The sequence below is a fragment of the Aspergillus welwitschiae genome (genome assembly GCF_003344945.1).
Source record: "Aspergillus welwitschiae strain CBS 139.54b unplaced genomic scaffold BDQ94scaffold_18, whole genome shotgun sequence".
Lineage (NCBI taxonomy): Eukaryota > Fungi > Ascomycota > Eurotiomycetes > Eurotiales > Aspergillaceae > Aspergillus > Aspergillus welwitschiae.
In genome coordinates, this window is record NW_020798712.1 from 643,976 (window position 1) to 664,855 (window position 20,880).

The 20,880-nt window shown below is 51.2% G+C and overlaps 9 protein-coding genes and 1 non-coding gene across 10 annotated transcripts; 6 read left to right on the forward strand and 4 right to left on the reverse strand.

The window, feature by feature from the left end:
• Nucleotides 1-485: 485 nt before the first annotated feature.
• On the forward strand, nt 486-2,714 carry BDQ94DRAFT_41167 (IscS subfamily cysteine desulfurase). The gene is made up of 2 exons (XM_026775701.1): nt 486-1,994; nt 2,230-2,714. The coding sequence occupies exons 1-2, from the start codon at nt 870-872 to the stop codon at nt 2,650-2,652; spliced, it is 1,548 nt and encodes a 515-aa protein (XP_026625836.1). The 5' UTR covers nt 486-869; the 3' UTR covers nt 2,653-2,714.
• Nucleotides 2,715-4,146: 1,432 nt separating this feature from the next.
• Nucleotides 4,147-6,438, forward strand: BDQ94DRAFT_41170 (indoleamine 2,3-dioxygenase). The gene is made up of 2 exons (XM_026775702.1): nt 4,147-4,984; nt 5,036-6,438. Exons 1-2 carry the CDS (start codon nt 4,694-4,696, stop codon nt 6,209-6,211), a joined length of 1,467 nt encoding a protein of 488 aa, XP_026625837.1. The 5' UTR covers nt 4,147-4,693; the 3' UTR covers nt 6,212-6,438.
• On the forward strand, nt 6,331-6,593 carry BDQ94DRAFT_145087 (uncharacterized protein). Its single transcript, XM_026766571.1, has one exon. The coding sequence runs from the start codon at nt 6,339-6,341 to the stop codon at nt 6,513-6,515; it is 177 nt and encodes a 58-aa protein (XP_026625838.1). The 5' UTR covers nt 6,331-6,338; the 3' UTR covers nt 6,516-6,593.
• BDQ94DRAFT_145088 (uncharacterized protein) lies at nt 6,594-7,445 on the forward strand. Its single transcript, XM_026766572.1, has 2 exons — nt 6,594-6,835; nt 6,904-7,445. Exons 1-2 carry the CDS (start codon nt 6,704-6,706, stop codon nt 7,330-7,332), a joined length of 561 nt encoding a protein of 186 aa, XP_026625839.1. The 5' UTR covers nt 6,594-6,703; the 3' UTR covers nt 7,333-7,445.
• A 29-nt stretch (nt 7,446-7,474) lies between these two features.
• Nucleotides 7,475-9,114, reverse strand: BDQ94DRAFT_179212 (kinase domain protein; the record flags this gene model as incomplete). Its single annotated transcript, XM_026773313.1, has 5 exons — nt 7,475-7,825; nt 7,885-8,050; nt 8,106-8,410; nt 8,472-8,806; nt 8,870-9,114. 5 exons carry the CDS (start codon nt 9,112-9,114, stop codon nt 7,632-7,634), a joined length of 1,245 nt encoding a protein of 414 aa, XP_026625840.1. The 3' UTR covers nt 7,475-7,631.
• Nucleotides 9,115-9,294: 180 nt separating this feature from the next.
• Nucleotides 9,295-9,366, reverse strand: BDQ94DRAFT_t161. The gene has a single exon. It is a non-coding gene; the product is annotated as a tRNA-Arg (tRNA).
• A 2,790-nt stretch (nt 9,367-12,156) lies between these two features.
• Nucleotides 12,157-12,712, forward strand: BDQ94DRAFT_171020 (uncharacterized protein; the record flags this gene model as incomplete). The annotated part of the gene is made up of 2 exons (XM_026771624.1): nt 12,157-12,278; nt 12,337-12,712. 2 exons carry the CDS (start codon nt 12,157-12,159, stop codon nt 12,710-12,712), a joined length of 498 nt encoding a protein of 165 aa, XP_026625841.1.
• Nucleotides 12,713-13,118: 406 nt separating this feature from the next.
• BDQ94DRAFT_171021 (putative endosomal sorting complex protein TSG101) lies at nt 13,119-15,122 on the reverse strand (the record flags this gene model as incomplete). Its single annotated transcript, XM_026771625.1, has 4 exons — nt 13,119-14,468; nt 14,524-14,762; nt 14,827-14,935; nt 14,988-15,122. 4 exons carry the CDS (start codon nt 15,120-15,122, stop codon nt 13,119-13,121), a joined length of 1,833 nt encoding a protein of 610 aa, XP_026625842.1.
• A 1,416-nt stretch (nt 15,123-16,538) lies between these two features.
• Nucleotides 16,539-17,738, forward strand: preB (alpha-factor pheromone receptor STE2; the record flags this gene model as incomplete). The annotated part of the gene is made up of 2 exons (XM_026771626.1): nt 16,539-17,280; nt 17,341-17,738. The coding sequence occupies 2 exons, from the start codon at nt 16,539-16,541 to the stop codon at nt 17,736-17,738; spliced, it is 1,140 nt and encodes a 379-aa protein (XP_026625843.1).
• A 279-nt stretch (nt 17,739-18,017) lies between these two features.
• Nucleotides 18,018-20,678, reverse strand: sly1 (syntaxin-binding protein). The gene is made up of 4 exons (XM_026766573.1): nt 20,429-20,678; nt 20,149-20,365; nt 19,695-20,077; nt 18,018-19,640 (listed from the first exon to the last, which is right to left on the reverse strand). The coding sequence occupies exons 1-4, from the start codon at nt 20,466-20,468 to the stop codon at nt 18,163-18,165; spliced, it is 2,118 nt and encodes a 705-aa protein (XP_026625844.1). The 5' UTR covers nt 20,469-20,678; the 3' UTR covers nt 18,018-18,162.
• Nucleotides 20,679-20,880: the final 202 nt, after the last annotated feature.

The following is a 20,880-nucleotide window of genomic DNA, read 5'->3' on the forward strand; positions in this document are numbered from 1 at the left end:
GCTCAGGGTCGGATCGTAGGGCCGATTATTCAGCCAGCCGGGGGGGCTCGGAGTGTCGGAAGCAGCAAAGATTCTCCATGGCTTTTTGCGGTGTTTGTTAGGCACCAGAGTATCCGCTTGCACTAGTAGCCACTATCGTCAACACAGACCTCGACGCCCAAGAATTTCCCTCGTTTTCCGCCGGTTTCTGCCACATCAATGGTCCTGTGCCCCCGTGATCGGTCGAGTGTTGTTTTGGTCATGATGCTATTTTCTCAGCTTGTCAGCTGTCAGCCGTCAGCAGCCAGTGGCCAGCACATAAGGCTGGGTCTTCCCAGTGTGGGAAATCCGGGGAAATTCACCGATGACGATGTTGTCGGCCAGCAACATAAACGGGAATAAGTGGTTGTCTCACAATGAATGTGGAATGTCTGCCCCATAGTTGTGCCTGGATTTGGCCATCCCTTTGAGGATCTTTCGTCTGATCCATCCAGACATATGTCTTCTTACATTCATTCGCATCGAGCTATGGGAGCCAAGCATAAGACTCCTGAAAATATAGACTCATCTTAGACCCGTCTTACGTTTTACCTCACTACATAAGCCAACTTACTAACTAACATGACTTCTCCGTAGTCGCTGTTGGTCTCCGCGGGAAGCTGGCGAACTCCCCTTATCAAGGGCCCAAGTAACACCGAGACCGAGCCCCGATTGGGAAATTGCCGGACTATCTGATAAATCCGATCGGGCCTAGCGGGCTCGGCAATGATATAACCGGATCCAAACTTTTTCCCACCGGGCGAACTCGTCGTCCCCCTGCTGTCATCTTCCCTCGGTCATCAACTGTTCATCCATCCGTGTATGGTACAGTTGCAGATTTTATTTGCATAATGTCTACTATGACCCCTACTGCCTTGAGACAGGCATCTCGGGCTTATGCCCGTCGGCTTTTGTCGACTCCGCATGGCTCTCTGACAGCATCCCTGCCCCGGCGGGTGGTCGCCACCAGCGCTGCTATCCCCAGACGGTCGTACGTCTCCGAAACCAGGGCTGGAAATGCCCAGGTTACGGTGGACACGGCCATCAAGCAGGACCAGAAGGCTTTTGTGAACCAGACTGGACTTAATGCGCAGAAGGTTAATCTTCCTGGTTCGGGCATCTCCGGCGATGCGTCCATGAGCCCTACCGCCGGCATTCTGAAGCAGGCGACTGTTATGGACCAGGGCACCCGCCCGGTCTACCTCGACATGCAGGCGACGACCCCGACGGATCCCCGTGTCCTTGACGCCATGCTTCCCTACCTTACCGGCATCTACGGAAACCCCCATTCCAGAACTCACGCCTACGGCTGGGAGTCCGAGAAAGCCGTCGAACAAGCCAGAGAACACGTCGCCAAGCTTATCGGCGCCGACCCCAAGGAAATCATCTTCACCAGCGGCGCTACTGAGAGCAACAACATGAGCATCAAGGGTGTCGCCAGATTCTTCGGTCGCTCTGGCAAGAAGAAGCACATCATCACCACCCAGACCGAGCACAAGTGTGTCTTGGACAGCTGCAGGCACTTGCAAGACGAGGGATTCGATGTGACATACCTGCCCGTGCAGAGCAATGGATTGATCCGCATGGAAGAATTGGAGGCGGCCATTCGGCCCGACACTGCCCTGGTCAGTATCATGGCCGTCAACAATGAGATTGGTGTCATTCAACCCATGGAGGAGATCGGAAAGCTTTGCCGCTCGAAGAAGATCTTCTTCCACACCGATGGTGCCCAGGCCGTGGGCAAGATTCCGTTGGATGTCAATAAGCTCAACATCGATTTGATGTCGATTTCCAGCCACAAGATCTATGGCCCTAAGGGTATGGGTGCATGCTATGTTCGCCGTAGGCCCAGAGTTCGTCTCGAGCCTATCATTTCCGGAGGTGGACAGGAGAGAGGTCTCCGCAGTGGCACCATTGCCCCCCACCTCGTAGTCGGATTTGGCGAGGCTTGCCGTATTGCATACGAGGACATGGAGGTACGTTCCACCTTTTTTTCTTTTAACCTCGAATTTGCTCTCAGTCAGGATGTTTCCGCGATGATTATAAGCTTTAATATGTATCGATTAACTGAGGCGCCATGGGGGTAGCGACACGCTTTGCGTGTCCCCATGGTGCTTTGACGACCGTAGCAGGGGTGATGAGTCGGGCTGCTGCATTTGCTTGTTGCGAGACAGTGAAGTCGATGAGAAAGTAGCTGACCAATATGCACAGTATGACTCCAAGCACATCGCAAGGCTGTCGAAGCGCCTGAGCGACGGACTTTTGGCCATGGAGCACACCACGCTCAACGGAGATCCTGACCGCCACTACCCCGGTTGCGTTAACATCTCCTTTGCCTACATTGAAGGCGAGTCGCTTCTGATGGCGCTGAAGGACATTGCCCTCTCATCCGGCAGTGCCTGCACGTCTGCCTCCTTGGAACCCAGCTACGTCCTGCGGGCTCTGGGCAGCAGCGATGAGAGTGCCCACAGCAGTATCCGATTCGGTATCGGCCGGTTCACGACCGACAGTGAGATTGACTACGTGCTCAAGGCGGTGCAAGACCGCGTCCACTTCCTGCGGGAACTGAGCCCGCTGTGGGAGATGGTTCAGGAGGGTATCGATTTGAACTCGATTGAATGGAGCCAGCACTAAAAACTTTCTCTTTCTGTGTTAAAGACTGACTGCGAGGGCGGTTATATGGTCGTATACCAGGCGCATACTTGTTGTTTCTTTTCCAGATATCAGCGGTGGGATGGCGTTCATATAGTGTGTAACATTATAGGATTGATGACGATCTGTCCAGTCTGTAAAGAAAATGGATATTAATGACCCATGATTTCGATTGATCTAGAGAGATGAGTATGTAGACAGAAGCTTCATGGAAACCGAATGAATAGTATTGGCGGTCCGATGACCTTGGTTTGGCTTTTGAGCGACCTGTACCTATAGTACTCAGTACGTCATGTATATATATGGGGCCACGATTATGCTTCCAAGGCCTTGAGTCCTGTTGTGATGTGCTTGGAGGGGAGACTGTCGAGAATAGATAGTACTGCTGATCAAGCACTGGCATCCCGTGACTCCATTCAGTGTTTGCTGACTCACGAAGGAGGCACCAATTCGAGCAAGCTGCAGGTGATGTGTGATTGGCTGTGCAGGAGCAACATCACGTGATTAACGTTTGACGCGGAGAACTCCCGGCGCCGAGGTAATCACGTCTTCAGAGACCATCCATTCCGTCTGGGAGAAAGAAAAGAAAAGAAGAAGACGGGAATTCTCCGGTGGACGAACCATGAACGAAAAGACAATCATGCAGATCATTGCTGTCCAACCAGCGAGGTCGGAAGTCAAAATAAGATGGCAGCTCCGCACGGGGCCGACCATCTCACCGCAGACCCGAACGGGGTGGCGTGGGTGGGAGCGAATACGCCCCCCAGCTCGCTTAACTGCCCGATTTCGCACTCGGCCTCCCCTCCCACGCAGTCCCGGTTCATTCTCTAGCACTCAGCCTACTGGAATCCGGTGGACACCCCTTTCGCTCGCACCCAGTCCTCCCGCTGGCGCTGTCCAAGGGCCTCATCTACTCCAGATGCGCTGAGCCATCGACTTTACCATGGGAACAGCTTCGCCTCCCTTCTCCGTCTCTGGTGATATGACGGATATCATCAACCAAGATCCCCAACAATAATACTGTGTCTGAGCCCGCCATCTTCCTGGCCACTGCCTCTTCCTCCAGAGGCAAATCTTCGCCTCTGCTCTCCCGTCTGGCCTGGCTTAGTTGGTTCCGGCCCACTTGACTTCTGGTCAACTGTCCATCCACGGACTAGTCAACTGTCCTACCCTTCACCATGGGTACAGAATATACTACCTCCACGACCGCTGGCTCTACCCCTGTTTCGTGTCGGTCGACGGTTTCCGGGTGACACAATCGCCGTTATTGCGGAATGACTGATCCTGGGTCGCCAGGCTGATTAATTCTCTTGTCCGGCTATTCGGTCCTCGCGGCTTTCCTGGGAAAAGTCCTGGTGCCAAAAATGTCGCTGATTATTTAACTTCGGGAGAGGACCATTGTTACGATGATCTTAGTTTGAGCAAATTTTCCTTTCCCTTTCTTTTTACCTTTCCCTCTCTCATTTCGCCATCTTTGTGCTCAAATCTATCCGGTTGTTCCCGTGACCTTCACAAACCTCACTTTTTTAACAACTACCAGACCTGGAGCTGCCCTTTGTGCCTGGTCTCCTCTTCTGAGCCTTGCTCATCTTGCTGTGACCTGGGTCAGATCAACCGAAGCCTTGATTTCCTGACTGCATCGCGGTTGTGAGGCGTCCGTAACAGGCCCGACACGATACCTACTTCTGTTTGTGTCCGATCTTGTCAGCTTTTACTTGGTCGGTTGGGATCTCGCCTGCTTTGTCGCAGTGTGTGCGTCACACGACTGTTGCTTCACTAGAGATTGTCCGGACTCACGTCCGGGCACTGGAACCTCTCCTTCCTCCGAGCTTCCATATTATTCCGCTCGACGTCAAGTTCCGGACAATCAGCGAACTTTAAGCGACTGCCCTCACTGTGAGCCCACTCGCACGTGAGCATCTAGTACATTAATACTAGGCGTCGTCGCTGGCTCCTTGGGCGTTCCCATTCACCCCGACTCGTATACAGTGTCGCTTAGGCTTCTCTGAGCCGTCTCATCATCATGCTTCCTCCGATTCCAGCATTGGCGGACTACGGGATCTCGGCAGACCATGGCTTCCTCCCTCCAGAGCCACCCCTTGAGATCTTGCCAGACCCCTATTATGCCAAGTGGGAGTGGATCGTGTCCAACCTGCAGGCACTTTTGACTAGCCGGAGGATCCGGGAGGTGGTCGATCATATGTCCACGCTGTCTACATCATATCTTCAGTCGGAGAACGAGTGGCGCAGGGCCTACGTCGTACTGGTATTTATGCTGCATGGGTATGTATGGGGGGGAAGCAAGCCGGCAGAGGTAGGTGACACAATGCTACGAAGTAGTTCCTGAGCTAATATTGGTGACCAGAAAATCCCGCCTCAGCTGACCGTCCCACTATTCGACGTCTGCGAGCACCTGGGTCTGCCGCCCGTGGCCACTTATGCAGGGGTGTGTCTGTGGAACTATAAGCCTATTTTTCCGGAGGAATCGATCGATGATCTACGTAATCTCGACACCATCAACACATTTACAGGGTCATTGGATGAGAAGTGGTTTTACCTGGTCTCCGTGGCCATTGAAGCTCGTGGAGCACCCTCGATCCCGCTGGTGCTGCAAGCAATTGCGGCGGCCCGGGCTGGAAACAGCCTGGTAGTCACCGAATGTCTGCAGCGACTTGCTGAGGTGCTGGACGAGGTAGGGTCGCTGCTGGAGCGCATGTACGAGCACTGCGATCCGTACGTGTTCTACCACCGCATCCGGCCCTATCTGGCTGGGAGCAAGAACATGGCTGATGCTGGCCTCCCGCATGGTCTATTATATGACTATGGAAACGGACAGCCCGAGTATCGGCAGTATGGCGGCGGTAGCAATGCCCAGAGCTCACTGATCCAGTTCTTCGACATCGCACTGGGCATCGAGCACCGTCCGACCGGGGAGACGCGTCCTAGCAGCACCCCGATGAAGGACGAGAAAGAGGGTGTTGTTGGGGCACCTCGTCACGGGTTCATCCAGGAGATGCGTACATACATGCCTGCGGCGCACCGTCGTTTCTTGGAGCATGTTAATGCCGTGGCCAACATCCGACAGTATGTGGAAGCACGACGCTCGGACAAGGCACTGTGCATTGCATACGACGCATGTCTGTCGATGCTTCGGGCAATGCGCGACAAGCACATCCAAATTGTATCCCGTTATATCATCATTCAGTCTCGGGATGCTCGACCGAGTCGCCCAGCGCGCGCAACCAGTCCCAAAAGAGCCATTAACCTGGCGACCGCCCGACACGGTGAGAAGCCGGACAGTAAGAAACTGCGGGGCACGGGTGGAACGGCCTTGATCCCGTTCCTGAAACAAGCACGGGACGAGACGGGCGAGCCAGCGATCGATGCATGGGCCCGTCGGCTTTTGAGCACAGGACCGTCGGAGTCTAGCTTCGCGGCGCTGAGCAAAGTGGACGAGGACCACGATGGACATCTCCAGGTGGTGGGACTATCAGGAACATGGGCAGCGGATGACAGCGAGGGTGGCATATGTCATTGGTAGCATTGCATGTAATAGATGCTGCATGGTTTTGTTTTGGTTTTGTTTTGTTTAAGATTCACTAATGAGCGGGTCGGTGTTTTTCTCTATCTAGCATTGAGACAGCCGATGACGATGACGAGGGGGGAAGATGATCGATGTACATAGAGCGATGAATACTTTTGATTATGACGAGATTGATGAATGCATGAGAGATTTGGACGTCATCGCCTTTTTCCATTTGCTCTTTTGCCCCTTTGTTCCTGTTGCGGATCCATTTTGGTGGTCACTTATCTCTGCCGTGCCTGGCGATGACGTCGATGCTTGACGTCATGTACCCCGGACTCACCACCAACTTCGATCTATAAATACACCCACAGCATCAACACAACACAACAACAATACATCAGCAAACAAAGAAACGCTACTATACTACAATCAATCTACTCTCTACTACATCTCTTTTTCTTATAAACAAACTACTACTACCACTACATACCAACACCACCAACCACAATGTCCTCCACCGACTCCACCAACAACAACAACACCACCACCTCCACCTCCACCCTCAAATCCTACGTCGACCAAGCAACCGGCATGGTCCAACGCGCCGCTGGCTCCCTAACCGGCGACTCCTCCGCTCAAGTGCGTCCATTCCCCTCATCCTCCCCCTTTTTCCAAACCCCACAAACTAACCTCCATCTACTATTTAGTCCACCGGCACTGCCACCCAAGCCCAGGGCGAAGCCGAACACAACGCCAGCCACAACAACTTCACCAAGCTTGGTCCCGTTACCGCCGACCCTGCCACGGGCGCCGCCGCCACAGACCACCCGCAGCGCAGCAACGGCAGCTGGGACCAGACTGTGGGCTCGGCGAAGGAATCATTGGGCAATTTGATTGGCAATGAGGGGTTGAGGAAGGCCGGCCAGGAGCAGAATGCGGCGGGAAAGCAGGCTGAGGCCGAGGGCCAGATGAGGGATTGGAAAGAGGGTGTTGAGGGTAGGGCCAAGGGAGCCGTTGGGAAGGTCGCTGCTGCGGCGACGGGTGATGAGGAGGAGGAGAGGAAGTGGAGGGATGTGCATGATGAGGGGAAGGTTAGGCAGAGGGGCGTGGAGAGCGAGGTCCAGAAGAGATATTAATTTTCCCTTCCTTCCTTCCTTCCTTCCTTCCTTATGGGGTTGGGATTATGTGATGTGATATGATGACTTGCTATGATACAATATGGGAATGGAGTTATTGATTTGCTTTATCATTCTGTGTGGTTTGCGTAGGTTGGGAGTAGAGTACGTGTAGTAAGGTGTGGATTCTGGAATAATGGTGAGTATGGATGTAGGATGTATGAATGTGTTTCATGTGTGCTATTATCACGTACTATTTAGTAAAGAAGGGTCTGTTGACTAGGACATGATGCCCATTGTATGATAAAAGTAGCATTGGTCTAGTACCTCATATGACTATGTATCCATTCATCCTCCGCCAAATCCTTAGCAGAATTCCGCCTACTCGGCTCCCACTGCAGCATCTTCCGCATAAAACGCAAAAACGCAGCCCTCTCTGCCTCTCCCTCCAGAGTAGTCTCTCTTTCTTCAAGTGGGACCCGATCAGTCAATAAATCCGGATGGAGGAAAGCACCTAAACTCATCGAGTTAGTAAATCTAAAAGACAAACCCCATAAGGTTTCGTATAACCACCTTCACTCGAAAAGAACTTATCTCTCAGTTCCCCCCGTGCAAGCAAACTCTCCGGTGGCGGTCCAAGAAGATTAATCATCTCGGCAAGATGCGCTCGACTCCGGTATCTCTCATCTACAGGGTCTTGTCCCGTGAACAAGGAACCGCCTTCGTATAGATCCCAGATCTTTTAGCTCAAGTATTAGTGGAGCAGCGGACGAATATAGACCATTTTGTCCTACCATGCATCCAACATTCCAAATATCAGCGCTGTACGTCCATGGAACTCCCAGTATCACCTCCGGGGCTCGATAGATCTGAGGTTGAATAAATACCCTCTGGTATTCATCATTGACGACCAAGGCTGAACCAAAATCGCACAGAACCGGGGCGCCAATTCCTCTAGGTACTTTGAGTTCCCGGGACATGTATATCGTCCTTTCGTCAACCTCTTTCCTCGGGACGGGTCGTTGAAGTTCGTTCTCCTCGATGTCCGTAAAGACTGAGTCATCTTTGATACCGAACATGATATTATCGGCTTTGATATCTGGAAGGGGGGAAAGAGAAGTGAGAATCATAAAAGCTGGTAGATATATCGAGCTACAAACCCGTGTGCGCGATCTTGCATTCCGTGTGCAGAAAGTCCAATGCTAGAAATAAGCGATGAAGAACAACAGCAATGACTGCAGATGGTAGCCTCTCAACCGGATTCCGGCGCAAGAAAGCTAGAACGCTTTCCCATAATGGGGGATGCACAAGGCAGCGATGTTTGTCTTGAGGGCCGTCGATGTAAAAATTATCGAGTAATGTTCTGATGACATCGCGGCCGGGGTGGATGATCGGGGACTGTTCCATAAGTCTGCACATATTAAGCTCGTTGTCGACTTGCTGACCCATAGACGAAGCCTCAATGAATATCTTGAGCATAACATAACGGCGGTTTCTATGATGTATGAGTATCTCAGATAGGCTCATTCATGGGAAGAAAGAAAAGGGGGTTCTCCACTCCATATCCCGTGCAAGCCACGCGGTTGAAGTTGATCCATATCCCAGTTTACCAATGACTTGATACCGCTCCTTGATAACTTCTCCTATTCGCGTGCGATAATACTGTGAGGCGGTATATTCGGGAAGAGTCTCTTCTTCTATTTTGTGCCAGTTGGGGATTCGGACGAAGTTGAAGTTGGGGAAACTTAATGGTTTCCATCGCCGTCCAAGATGAGGTAGAAACCGGAGAAGTGATGAGAGCATGCCTTGAATGTAGTAGATAGTTAACGGTCTCATGTATCTGGGGTTAATGTTTACCATGAAAGCGGAGCAATCAGGAAGGGGCGCTAGGCTGAAGGCGGAAAAGCCAAACAGATCCACCACAACATTTGGGACCGAAAAAAAAAGAGACCCTCCAGATGGAGGGTCTGGAGGCAAAAAAGTTGACCTACGCAGGACTCGAACCTGCAATCTCTTGATCCGTAGTCAAGCGCCTTACCATTGGGCCAGCAGGCCAGCTGATATATTTTGTTGACTATTTATGGCTTTATTTACCAAAGGGACTGGCGGGGCTAAGAACAAGCCAAGTTGACCCTTGACTAGGGTTTATCTTAACATAGTTGGGAGAATAAGCCATTGTACGATTAGTAATAGAACTGGGATTCAGATCACGAATGATATTGTCCAGTTATATCTAAGGATATCAATACCTATACAGATTTGACGATAAGTGACAACGACTAGATGGTAAAAAAGCAATCCATCTGCAACTGACCAGTGTACTGGCAGTGCACAGTTATCACACTCAATGGATGATCAAGTCAGGCCTTCAATGAGTATTCTGGCAATCTGAAATAGTGGCAGAGGGTGAGTGAGTATATATATGTCTGTGGGTGAATGCACAGTGTCCTTCTATCCTCACCTTCAATCAATTTCCGGTTATGTCTGAGTCTACCCTAGCCAATCGAGCGAGTAGTAATCAGGTCAGCAGGGAGACAGTACTAATGGAGTTATTAAATATGAATCCTATTATATGAATGTCTACTCTTCGTATAGTCTGGGTATTATTTGTAAAAGCAACAGAATAGCAATAAGATAAATTCTGGTAAGAATCTCTCTACAGTCAGCAGTCGCAGGATTTAAACCTACGATACAACAAAGTAGTCAATAGGTATAGATAGAAACTACTACCAGCTATCTCTACAGTGTCTACCGGAAAGCCACCACTTGACCATCCTGGCACCTTTACGGACTCTTGCACTTGCTCCCAAGTCTCACCTGAGAGATGAATTTTCGGCAGGGTTTAAGGTCTTCTAGATCGAAGAGCTCAATGTACCGACGCACAGGCAATTCGAGACCATTGATCAACTCGACTACATGGCTTTGCAGCTCTGCATCATCAATCATCTCTTTCAGCCGAACTACATTCCCTTCCCAGGGAGCGAGCTCATCAGCAGAAAATTCACCTGACCTACAATTGACTGCCTGGTTGAATATGGTCTTGAAAAATCGTGGCTCTGTGAGAATCTGAACGGAACACGTACTGTTCTTCCATCGTCCGCGTTCTGGCAAGCGAGGGTCTGTAACAACCATATAGTTCTGGTCTTCAGGCCCTGGAGCACCCAGTCCAGGATCAGGCAGCGTCGGATCAATATCAGACTTCTTGTACAACTTGAGCGACTCACACCAAAATGGGGGGTTACCCTGGGGACCGTGATCAAGATGGAAGTGATAAGGCGCAGGTGATGACGCTTCCTCAGTCAGAGCATCATTCTCCCAGTCGCATTCCTTGCCTTTAATGCAGGGCTCGATGCCGTGGTTGCTGAGAGCCTCGGATGCTTCGTGTACTTTTGCATCGGCAACGATCAAGCTGGTGCCCTGCAGAGTGATATTTTAGTATTTTCCCTCTTCTTGAATTGTTAGCAGGCTGTGGGTGAAGAACTTACCAATTTGTAGGGAATTAAAGCGCCGTAGCTACTCAAAGCGACCTCCCCAATGAAAGCACAGGGTATACCGGCTTCATGCAGCCAGATAGTAACTGCTTCAGCTGACTTCATCCCATTCTTAAATGGCTCCATCTCGAACCAGCGCAATTGTGATGAAAGATTTGTGAAAGCCATTTTTGTAGACAGAATATATTGCAGCCACAAATTTGTAAGGCATCTGCATGTTCACCTCGGTGGATGTTGAGGGTCTTTTATGGTTACACGAGGTTAATGGTCTTCGAAGCATTCCAATTCTGTCTTCCTTATTTTTACCGTTATCGGATATTTCCTGGAAAGTGTAGAATTCTCGTCGGGCATGACCCGACATTGTGAAGGGATGTCTGGCAGGATATAGGCGAGTAAGAGGTTATTCCCATGTAACTGCCGGTACTTCACGTGGTGGATCAGTGCTTTTTAGCTGTGATTGATGCTGTAGGTATAGAACTTTCAACTACATCAGTAGAATATCTTCAATGACAGACTGGAGGTTTCACACGATGTAAGGTAGCAAATACCGCACATGGTGGGCAGCTTCCTGGATATATAATGGAAGCTGTACCTTTGATCTTCTTTTGTTTGGCGATCCATGGGGATCCATGTACTTAGTAGATGGTAGCATGCCTTGCAGGTCATGAAAGAAAAGTGAAAGGCCATAGCCCTAAATGCGATATCGGTCAATGTTGGCAACTGCCAATTTAAATATTCAAGAACTCACATTTTTTCGATCTTATTGCTTGTCAGCTCCAGGAGACTATCTACTTACCCAGACATATAGGATTCGAGATCTACCCTGAAGCCTAACTACCTGGAGGTTCCGTGCTACACCTCAATCTGATGGCCATTCATAGACCTACAATGAAATGATTTTCACATCAAAGACCACACCCAACCCAGGCCTAGCCCGTTTCACCATATTAACCCATATTCTATCTTCGATCCTAACTAGGTTACACCCGTCCCATTTATTCCCAAAAACATAGGACAAACCCAACCTTAAAAATGAGTCCAAACTAGCCCAGACTACGCTTCAGAAGTTCCCCTGGGTATGCAGATCCCTCAATCTTAGCCCGGGCCCTTCTCCACGACGATCCCATCCGTTTAACCCCCTCACACATCGGATCTCGGTCCAAGTGAGCCAGACAGTCCCATGCATATGATGATGTGCCTGCGCCCTAACATCCGTCCCATATACCATTAACTACACTCCACCCTCCAGTACCTCTCTTTCCACCATTAACTCACTACACTCTTTTTATACAACCCATCCACCATCCAAACAATTTAACGAAAATTAAATCCAAAAAAAATACCACCCACCAAAATGAAACTCTCCTCCCTCTTCCTCCTCCCCACCCTCCTAGCCACCACAGCCTTCTGTGCCCCCGAACCCATCCCCAACGTGAACCTCAACGACAACAACCTCGCCGCTCTCGCGCAAGCCTTGTTCGTGCCTTCACCTCCCCCTCTTCATATCATATGACTGATATAATTAAATGAATAGAAAACCCTCCCTCCCAACCCCCACCCAACCCGTTCCCAACTTAGAAAGCGTATCCCCTCCACCACACGCCGTCGTGCACCAAGTCATCACAGCCGTTCCTCCCACAGCACTCGCGCAGCTGTTCGTGCCCGCGAAGCGCGTCGCCTTGGCGAGTGAGTTCAGCGCTGGAAATACGCCCGAGTGGTATAAGGCGCTGCCGACGGACGTGCAGAGTTATTTTGCCGAGGTGAAGAGGCAAATTGCGGCGACGGGGGTGGGTGAGGCGAAGGCTGCGGAGGAGACGAAGTCGAGTGGTGGAGGGAAGGTGGTGAGTGTGCAGGGGATGGGGTGGATGGTTGGGTTGGTGGGTGCTGTTGTTGTTGGGGTTGTGGTTTAGGGGGTTTAATTTACGATGGGGTGGGTTGGATGGTTGTGGAGATTGTATAGGGATAGTAGTAGTTGGTGGAATGGGGATTGGGGATGATAGTTGCGGGTAATACTTACTGGGATAGTGGTAATTGTGTGTCGAAGTAAGGTTCCAGGAAAGAAAACATTGGTCATTGCGTTTATGATCTCTTTATCTTCTAGTGGCTTATCTTGCATTGTCTGTTGCTAATCGTTGAGAACTGTGCGAATGATTGCTTCTTGCACATTGTTAATCCATTTAAAAAAGACCTCCACTACGGACGCACCAAGCTATGTACATTGTCTGGCCAACCTGTATCGACCTTATGGGTATCTATCTACAGATCCGTCAACATAGGTCACGCAAACCAAAAAGTAGTGATTGCATCATCGTATCATCAATGCACTTCCAATCCCATGCCTTTCCCGATCTTCCGTATCAATGCCCGTTTCAAGAACGCTTCTCGCGCAAGTCCACGCGTGTGACGTGACCAGGTTTCAACCCCAATGACACCCTTAACCAGCGCAGCTTGGAGGGCGTAGATTGCCTGCTGAATACCGCGTTCCTCAGCAACCAAGTCGTACAATTGTTTACCGACCACGGTTGGGGCAACGAGAACTTCGTCGATTGGTGGGAGACCCGAAGTAACGGGATCAGTGCTGGATGACGGGGCCGAGGATGATATACGGCTTTGCGCATCGGCGATGACGCCGTCGGCGCGCATGAGAGATTGCTGCAGAGTCGTGGTGTTCGATTGAAGAGTCGCGTTGAGCGTGTTGAGCGACGATACTTCGCCTTGAAGCGTCGCAATTGCCGCATGCAGCGAGTGGGATTGAGAAATCAAAGATTGAGCAGCAGTCTCGGACTGTGCGACATTTGCTTGCAGTGTTTCAGCTAGAGTCTTAGAGACGGCCCGTAGTAGGGCGTCCTTCTCGGGGTTGGGTGGAATTGGGGGCGCCGGGCCGGTGGGTGCGAACGAGGGGAGCTCGAGCTCAAACGGAGAGGTAAGAAGATCTTGCGTCTCTGACTTGGGACGTGGAGCTGGTTGCTGTGCTTGCTGAAGTCCAACATGGGGTGAACCTTGCGGTGGAACCTGCTGTGGCGGAGGTCTCTGGTAGGCCGCAGGAGGGGCTTGTTGTACGGGGTGGTAAGAGTTCCGTTGCGGAAGCCCACGACTGGGGTCATCTGAGCGAGTAACAGGGACACCGTTCGGTGATTGAAACTGCGCTGGGCCAGTCTGGTATGCCGGTGTCGACTGAGAGACGTGCTGCGGTTGTTGGGGCAACTGATACTGTCCTGATGCCACTACAGGAACTTGACTGCGATCCGGTAGGTACTGGGGCCTGTTCATAGGGTTGCCAATGCCTGTCTGTGGTTGCATCGATATTCTCCTGGAATCATGCTCCTTTGGTGGCAGTGGAGGCAGCGGAGGGGGAGACGAGTATCGCCCTGATGACGGAGTGCCCTGTGGTTGTGGCTCAGGTGTCTGCCCGGGTTTTGGAGGCGGCGGTGGTGGCACCTGAGCAGGTACTTGCGGAGAAGCATTCGGAGCGCTATGGGTAGGAGAGGGCCGATTAATTGAGGTATCAAGCTCCGGAGGCAGAGGAGGTAGAGGAGGTGCTTGCGCCTGTACCTGCGCTGGCGGAGGCGGTCGCGGCTGTACAGGCTGTTGCTGTTTATATCTCACCGGCGGCTCCTTGGCGAAAACCTCACGAAGTATCATCAGGAAATCAATAAGAGATGATCGCTAAGCTTAGGTGTCAGCGATAACGAGATGCGCATTGCGAGTCACATTGACTAACCTCCCACGCTTCAGCCCAGTGTGCCAGGTAGTGATGGTACACCCTCCCTTCCAAAGTGACATGCTGGCCCACACGAACGGCCATGTCTTGCGTCGGTGTTACATAAACCAATGGCGGTTCTCTGGGGTATGTATTTGGGATCCATAGTGTGATGGGAAACTTGTAAACAGTGCCGCGAAACGTCACGGGCAACGTGCCGGTCAGTTGGAGGAGGAGGGCGGAGAAACCGTTCTCGTATGCTAGAAGTTTGAAGAAAAGAATCGGTCAGTAAGATCGCAGTAAGGTCGCAGCAAGGTGGCATACTATAGACTTCAGTCCTGGGGCCCAGCGAAGGGTATTGACCGAGCACATTAGCTACATCATAGTAGGTGCGGTTGGGGTCCTGGTAGGTTTGTCGGGGATCGTAGTGGTCCTATTTCTGTCAGTGGTCCTATTCTAGGAGTCTGTGTTTGGTTTTTAGCTACCCTGATCAGGACACTGTACAGCCAGTTAAGCGTCCTTTGCGGCACAGCAGCCATGGCGGAGGAGGCGAAGGCGCATGGTGGGAGAAGTGGGATGGCGGAGTTGGAGTTGGAGTTGGAGCTAGACTCCCTGGGCATTCTTGGTGCCTCGCAGCCTCGCTCCACCGCCGCGGCAGTTCCCCGCAACTTTCTCCCGCTGACATCTTGATCTATAACATCACCTTGCCATTCATTCTTGAATATGTCTATCCTTGCGGAAACATACATCTTAAAGTATACTAATGACTGAAGCGTGTACAGAGTCAATGGATGGAGATTAGTCTAGCGGGGAGTTTGGTACTGCTGTTGGGAGTGGAAGATATAAAAAGGATAGAGTAAGTACTAAGCTAAATTGCGGGTGGCATCACATCAATACAATGAACCACTCAATTTCGACCAGAGTTTTCCCATTAGTATCTCAGGTCATGCGTATGAACCCGGCTATGGTCAGAAGTTTGGCCTGCTGCTACAGAGTCGGTTTTGCTTCCCTACTGACTCGGCCCCTATAGCGTGGCATTCCATTTCCCTCCCCGCTAATACTATACTGGTGTTAGCTAGGGACCTGGAGTCAACGCGAGTTTGGAACCTCTCAGCTACTTGAATCTAAGTGACTTCAATGTAAGCATACATAGTTGCTGGCACAAAACCAGCAAGATTCTTGATGATAATGCAACTATCAATAGCTTGATGGGGATTCCCCAAACATCCTACAACTTCGCAGGAGCTACAAATAACCAATCATCTAGCTCTGGGTCAGGCTGTTTCAGCCCGGACTAATCTCGTGTGGAATAACACATAAGCAGCTCAACAAGAGGACTAAAGACCGATTGCTCCAGGAAATCTTGCACTGTTCAGCACATGCACTGTTGGAGCGGCGGCTACTCATTCCCAGCTCCTGATTGGGATGAACTACACAGCCAATGATACATAGACAGATACATACTGGCCAAGTCCAACAGACCTGACAATCCTTATGGATGATTATATTACCAGAGGTAAGAAAAACAGTACACGTCTGAGCTGTGTCTAGTGTTGACCGAAGGCTTTAGTCTTCCATTAGGGGCCCCCCTTTTTGCTTGCCATTGTTCTTTGCATGGGCCTTGATATTGTTTGTCTTACATTAAACATCTTCACAAACACCTCCTGGAGCTTATTGCTCAATGCGGTGAAGATTGTCATTGTTAAGGGTTGGTATCCACTTTATTCCATCATAGTATTGTTGCCCCCAAATCAGCTCCATCCTTCATATTGTCTGTTTCGGTGTTGCAAGACAATATACAGCATCACACGTCTGACTTGGCACGATGAATGTACAGCCATGGCTTCTAAGTTAAAAAGCAAGGCCGCGTACTGCTCGAACACTTGTCATATCCATTTCAATGGCCTATCCAAGCCAACTTCTCAACCTCCCAGCTTCTCCTGTCGGATAACCTGTCCAACTTAGCAACTCAAGATACTTGACTTCAACGTTGCAGACCATATCAACCATACTACTGCTACACTCTGACAGCCACAATGGCCTCAACTGATCCATTTGCCCAAAACGTCACCTTCCATACTGGCGATGGAACCCCCTTCGAGGTGAACGTGCAGGAAATTGACACATTCTTGCAGTACTGTATTCAGATCTGCACCAACTATGGCGCCCAGCTCGGAGCTTCCATCGTGCTCTTCGTCATCCTCCTGCTCCTGACCAGACCCGAGAAGCGCAGCTCCAGCGTCTTCATCCTCAATTGCGCTGCACTGCTCTCCAACGTCGGCCGTCTCTTTTGCCAGATCTTGTATTTCACTACCGACTTCGTGCGAGTGTATGCCTACTTCTCAGGAGACTTCTCTCGAGTGCCAACCTCCGCATACGCCAACTCCGTCATCGCAGTGGTATTCTACACCATCCTCGTGATATGCATCGAGGCCTCGCTCGTCCTGCAGGTTCAGGTCATCTGCGCGAACCTCGGTCGTGTATACCGACAGATTCTCCTCTCACTGTCCATCGTGGTTGCACTGATCCCAGTCGGATTCCGTATGGCCATGATGGGCGAGAACGCCATTGCAATCATGGCAGCCGAAAGCAGCATTCCTCTCATCTGGCTTCAAAGTGCAGAGAACATCACCGCCACAATCAGCATCTGCTTCTTCTGCGCCATCTTCGTTGCCAAGCTCGGATTTGCCATTCGTCAGCGCCGCAGACTCGGTGTGCGAGACTTTGGCCCAATGAAGGTCATCTTCATTATGGGTTGTCAGACTCTGGTCATTCCAGGTGTGCAACTCCCTCCCTCCCTCTCTTATCCTCACATATCTAACTGAACCTCGTCCATAGCCACCTTCTCAATCATCCACTACATCGCCGCCGTCCCGGCCCTATCCTCCAACGTGGCCACCCTAGTCACCATCTCCCTTCCCCTCTCCTCCATCTGGGCTGGTGTCGCCTTGACCAAAGTCTCCTCTGGCGCTGGCGCTGGCTCTGGCACCGGATCTGGCTCGTCAGGCCGCAATCTTTGGAACGTGCTCTCCTTCCCTGTTTGGGATAGTAGAAACACTACCAGTACTACTACTACCTCTTCCTCAACGCCAACTGTGAATCCAGTCTCAACCTGCTACGCGGACAATGGTTCCTCTAAGCAGTGCAAGCAGCAGACTAACACTGAAGAAATTGGCATTACTGTCGAACATGAGATCTCAGTGCAGAGCTTCAAGAGGGAAAAGGATATGGTTTGAACTTCGAACTGAACTGTAGATCGTGCTCCGGTGGTGCGATTCGGAGGGATGGTTCATGATTATTAAGGTTAGGGGGATCTCGTATGGTTGTGGTCAATTATATCTTGGGACTGCTCATTTCAATCATGGTTTTCTTTTGTGACTGTCTTTTAAGATTATTGCAATGCTCCGCGCGCCAGCTACTTCTATTTCGTTTGTTTAATGCTTATCACCGTGTCTATTGGCATGATAATAGTTCTTTTGTGGTCGATTGACTGGCATTTAATGGACCTTGCTTATGCTATGTATTGTTTCAGGTGGGTTTCGACGTAGGTAGTGATCATCTCCATAAGCGTATCAATTAGCTATACTAAGTACTATACGTCGAAGGCAAATTCTATTTGCGACCGCTCTCACAATACCGCCCGGCTGCATCAAAATATGCTCAACCCTCCCTGCCCAATTTTGCCAATGATTCTGTAAGGAAGTCTCTGGCGTTCATCAAATCCGTACTACCATAGACAACCCTCCGTTTCGGCGCCCCGTGCACCCCACGGTTGGCGGCCCCGGCACCGTCAGCGCCTGGTTGTCCGCTTGTCCGGCTTACCCAGTCTTGCAAATTGCCGTATTCGTCCATGCTGCCTCCACCGACGGTGAAGACGATCGCTTCGTTGAAGGCCTGTCGGCGTTGGCCGAAGGTGGCACTCATGCCGGGCCCGGAGCTGTTCAGGCTCTGCCCTTGGGCGTTGCGCGAAGCCGAGGCCGGAGGCATGGCGCCTCGGGCGTTGGCGCTGCGGGGGTCGAAGTAGAGATAGCTTTCTGTCTTGGCGATAGCGGAGCTGGATGCGGAGGTTGGGTCCATGATGGATTCGGTGATCTTGGTCAGGGTCAGGTCCTTGTTGGCAGGGAGAAAATTCTTGACGCCGGAAATGAGGGAATCGAAGTTGGCGCCGAGGGCTCCGGAGGTGATGCGGTCAGTCAGTTGGTTAGAGAGAGAGGAGAACCCGCGGAAGAGATTAGAGGACTGTTGTTGGGGAGCGCCTGTTGCGGTAGTCATCATGGTCATGCGGGTTATTTCTCGGACCTGTCTGACATAGGCGATGGGGGTCACGTCCGTGACGCCGATGCGAGTGAGAGCCTCTTCGAATTGTGTCATCTCAGAGCGGGAAACCTCTGTTTCAGTGCTCAGGAACCAGATGATGAAAAGACGGAGCTTGTCCAGGGGTTCGTTGCCTTTACTGGAGTCGTTGATGAGTTCCATGATCTGGGCCTTTGTTTGCTTGGTGATATTTTCTTCCAGTTCAAAGAAGTTATCCAGCTGACGGTCTTTGATTCCCTTGAGCAGGGCGGTCGCAATGTTCATGTGCATGTCAAGAATCGCCTTGCGTTCCCGTAGTTCGGGAAGGAGGGTGATGGCAGCCTTGAGGTGCTGTGCAGAGGCGCTGGTGTCGTTCTGGAGATCTTCAATTGAGGAAGCACCGGTCTTCTTTGTGATCTCAGTGGCGTCCTCCTTGTAACGTGTAAGCTCCGCATCGATGTCTTCCGCAACCTGAGGGAATGGCGCGCCGGCATTGCGCTTCCAGAAAAAGTCATTGCTATTTAAGTCGTATGCTCTCTTTGTGACGCCCTTGGCTGGGTTTGCTTCATCAGTTGACTCAACGGTAATCCGATTGAGGCGCATCTGTAGAACGTCCTGAACCAGAGACTGGTATGTCCACGAGTGGGAAAGCATGGGCACCAAATCCACGTTGCGATCGACGATGATCAAAACAGGTCGCGATGAGGGAACTCCCGGAGTGTTCTTCTTGTTTGAAAACAGATTGTCTTTCGAGTTAAGGATGTGATCGCGTAGCTTGCGGTCCAGCTTGGTTGCTATTAATTCTGCCGCGCCGCCCTTAGGGCACCGAATAATCGGGATAGCACCTGTTGTATTCAACTCGTCAGTTAAAAGTACAAGGACCATATCGGCTGACCTACCCATTGTGACGCTGACGCTAAACAACCCGCTTACAATCCTATCCACAATGGCGTCCAGATCATCGTCGCTGGTTTGCGCACTGTTAATCTTCCAGTATGCATCGTTTCCTAGCCCCAAGCTGAAAAGGTCCGGTTCGGCCACAATAAAATTCAAGTACTGGTCGTAAACTTGTGCGACATGCTCTGCGGTGCCGGTTGTTGCTATCTGAGACGCAAAGTCTTCGAGGAGGGGTCTGGGTACGGAGGAGAGGAAGTTGACGTAGGCGGGAGAGTAAAGACCGCGAGAAAGGTCATTTGTGATCGCTTCGACGTTGGAAGGCGTAGGTTCGACAAGGTATACAACAGGGACGTCGGGAATCGGGTATCGTGTGGAATTGATGTTTCTGGCGGAGGTCATTAGCTACGTCACGCACGCACAGCGATCGATTTAGGGGGCCTGGACCAGGGTCCGTACAGATGGATTGTGACTCCCCAAGCTCTGAGGTCATTGACACGCAGCACGCTGCTGATGACATCTCTTCCCATATTATCAAACACCAGGACCTTCCAGATAGGATCGCCATCCTCGTTCAGTACCGGGGTAGAAATGAGGCCCTGCGCGGACGCATCGTGGTGGGCGTCTTCCGCGGGTTGCGGTTCATGATTCAAGTTGAGAATCTTGTGGATGGAGGCTGTGATCGAGTTAGAAAGCTGTGAATATCTACACGAATCCGATACGGACAGCAGAAACCTACCGACCTGACGGTCCCTCAAAGACGTTGGTTGCGAGGCCATAGTAGTTCGATTTAAGCTGGACTTGCTTCACCCCGGATGGTTATCACGATTACCTGGAATGGCCAAGATTCATGACATGTGGTGAGGGGACCGTGGCAGAGAGATCAAGCGACGCAATAGTGAATTCCGGGGGAGAAAAGCAGCAATGGTGAAGAAAGACGGGCTCTGAACTCCGCTGGCGATAGATAATATGATAGAGAGGAATTACCCACTCATCAGTCTGTAACTACACACTCTCCACCTGGCATCCTGAGAAGCTCCCGCAATTGATGAGGGGATGACATAAGCTCCCGCCCAGCCAATCCAAGCACCGCGATCATGTGTCTGGCGCTAGGTCGGAAGAGGCGTAGCTCAGTTGAGGCGTGGCCCAACCGAGCGCCGCCCGGCTTTTTCAGTCTCACGACAACCAGCA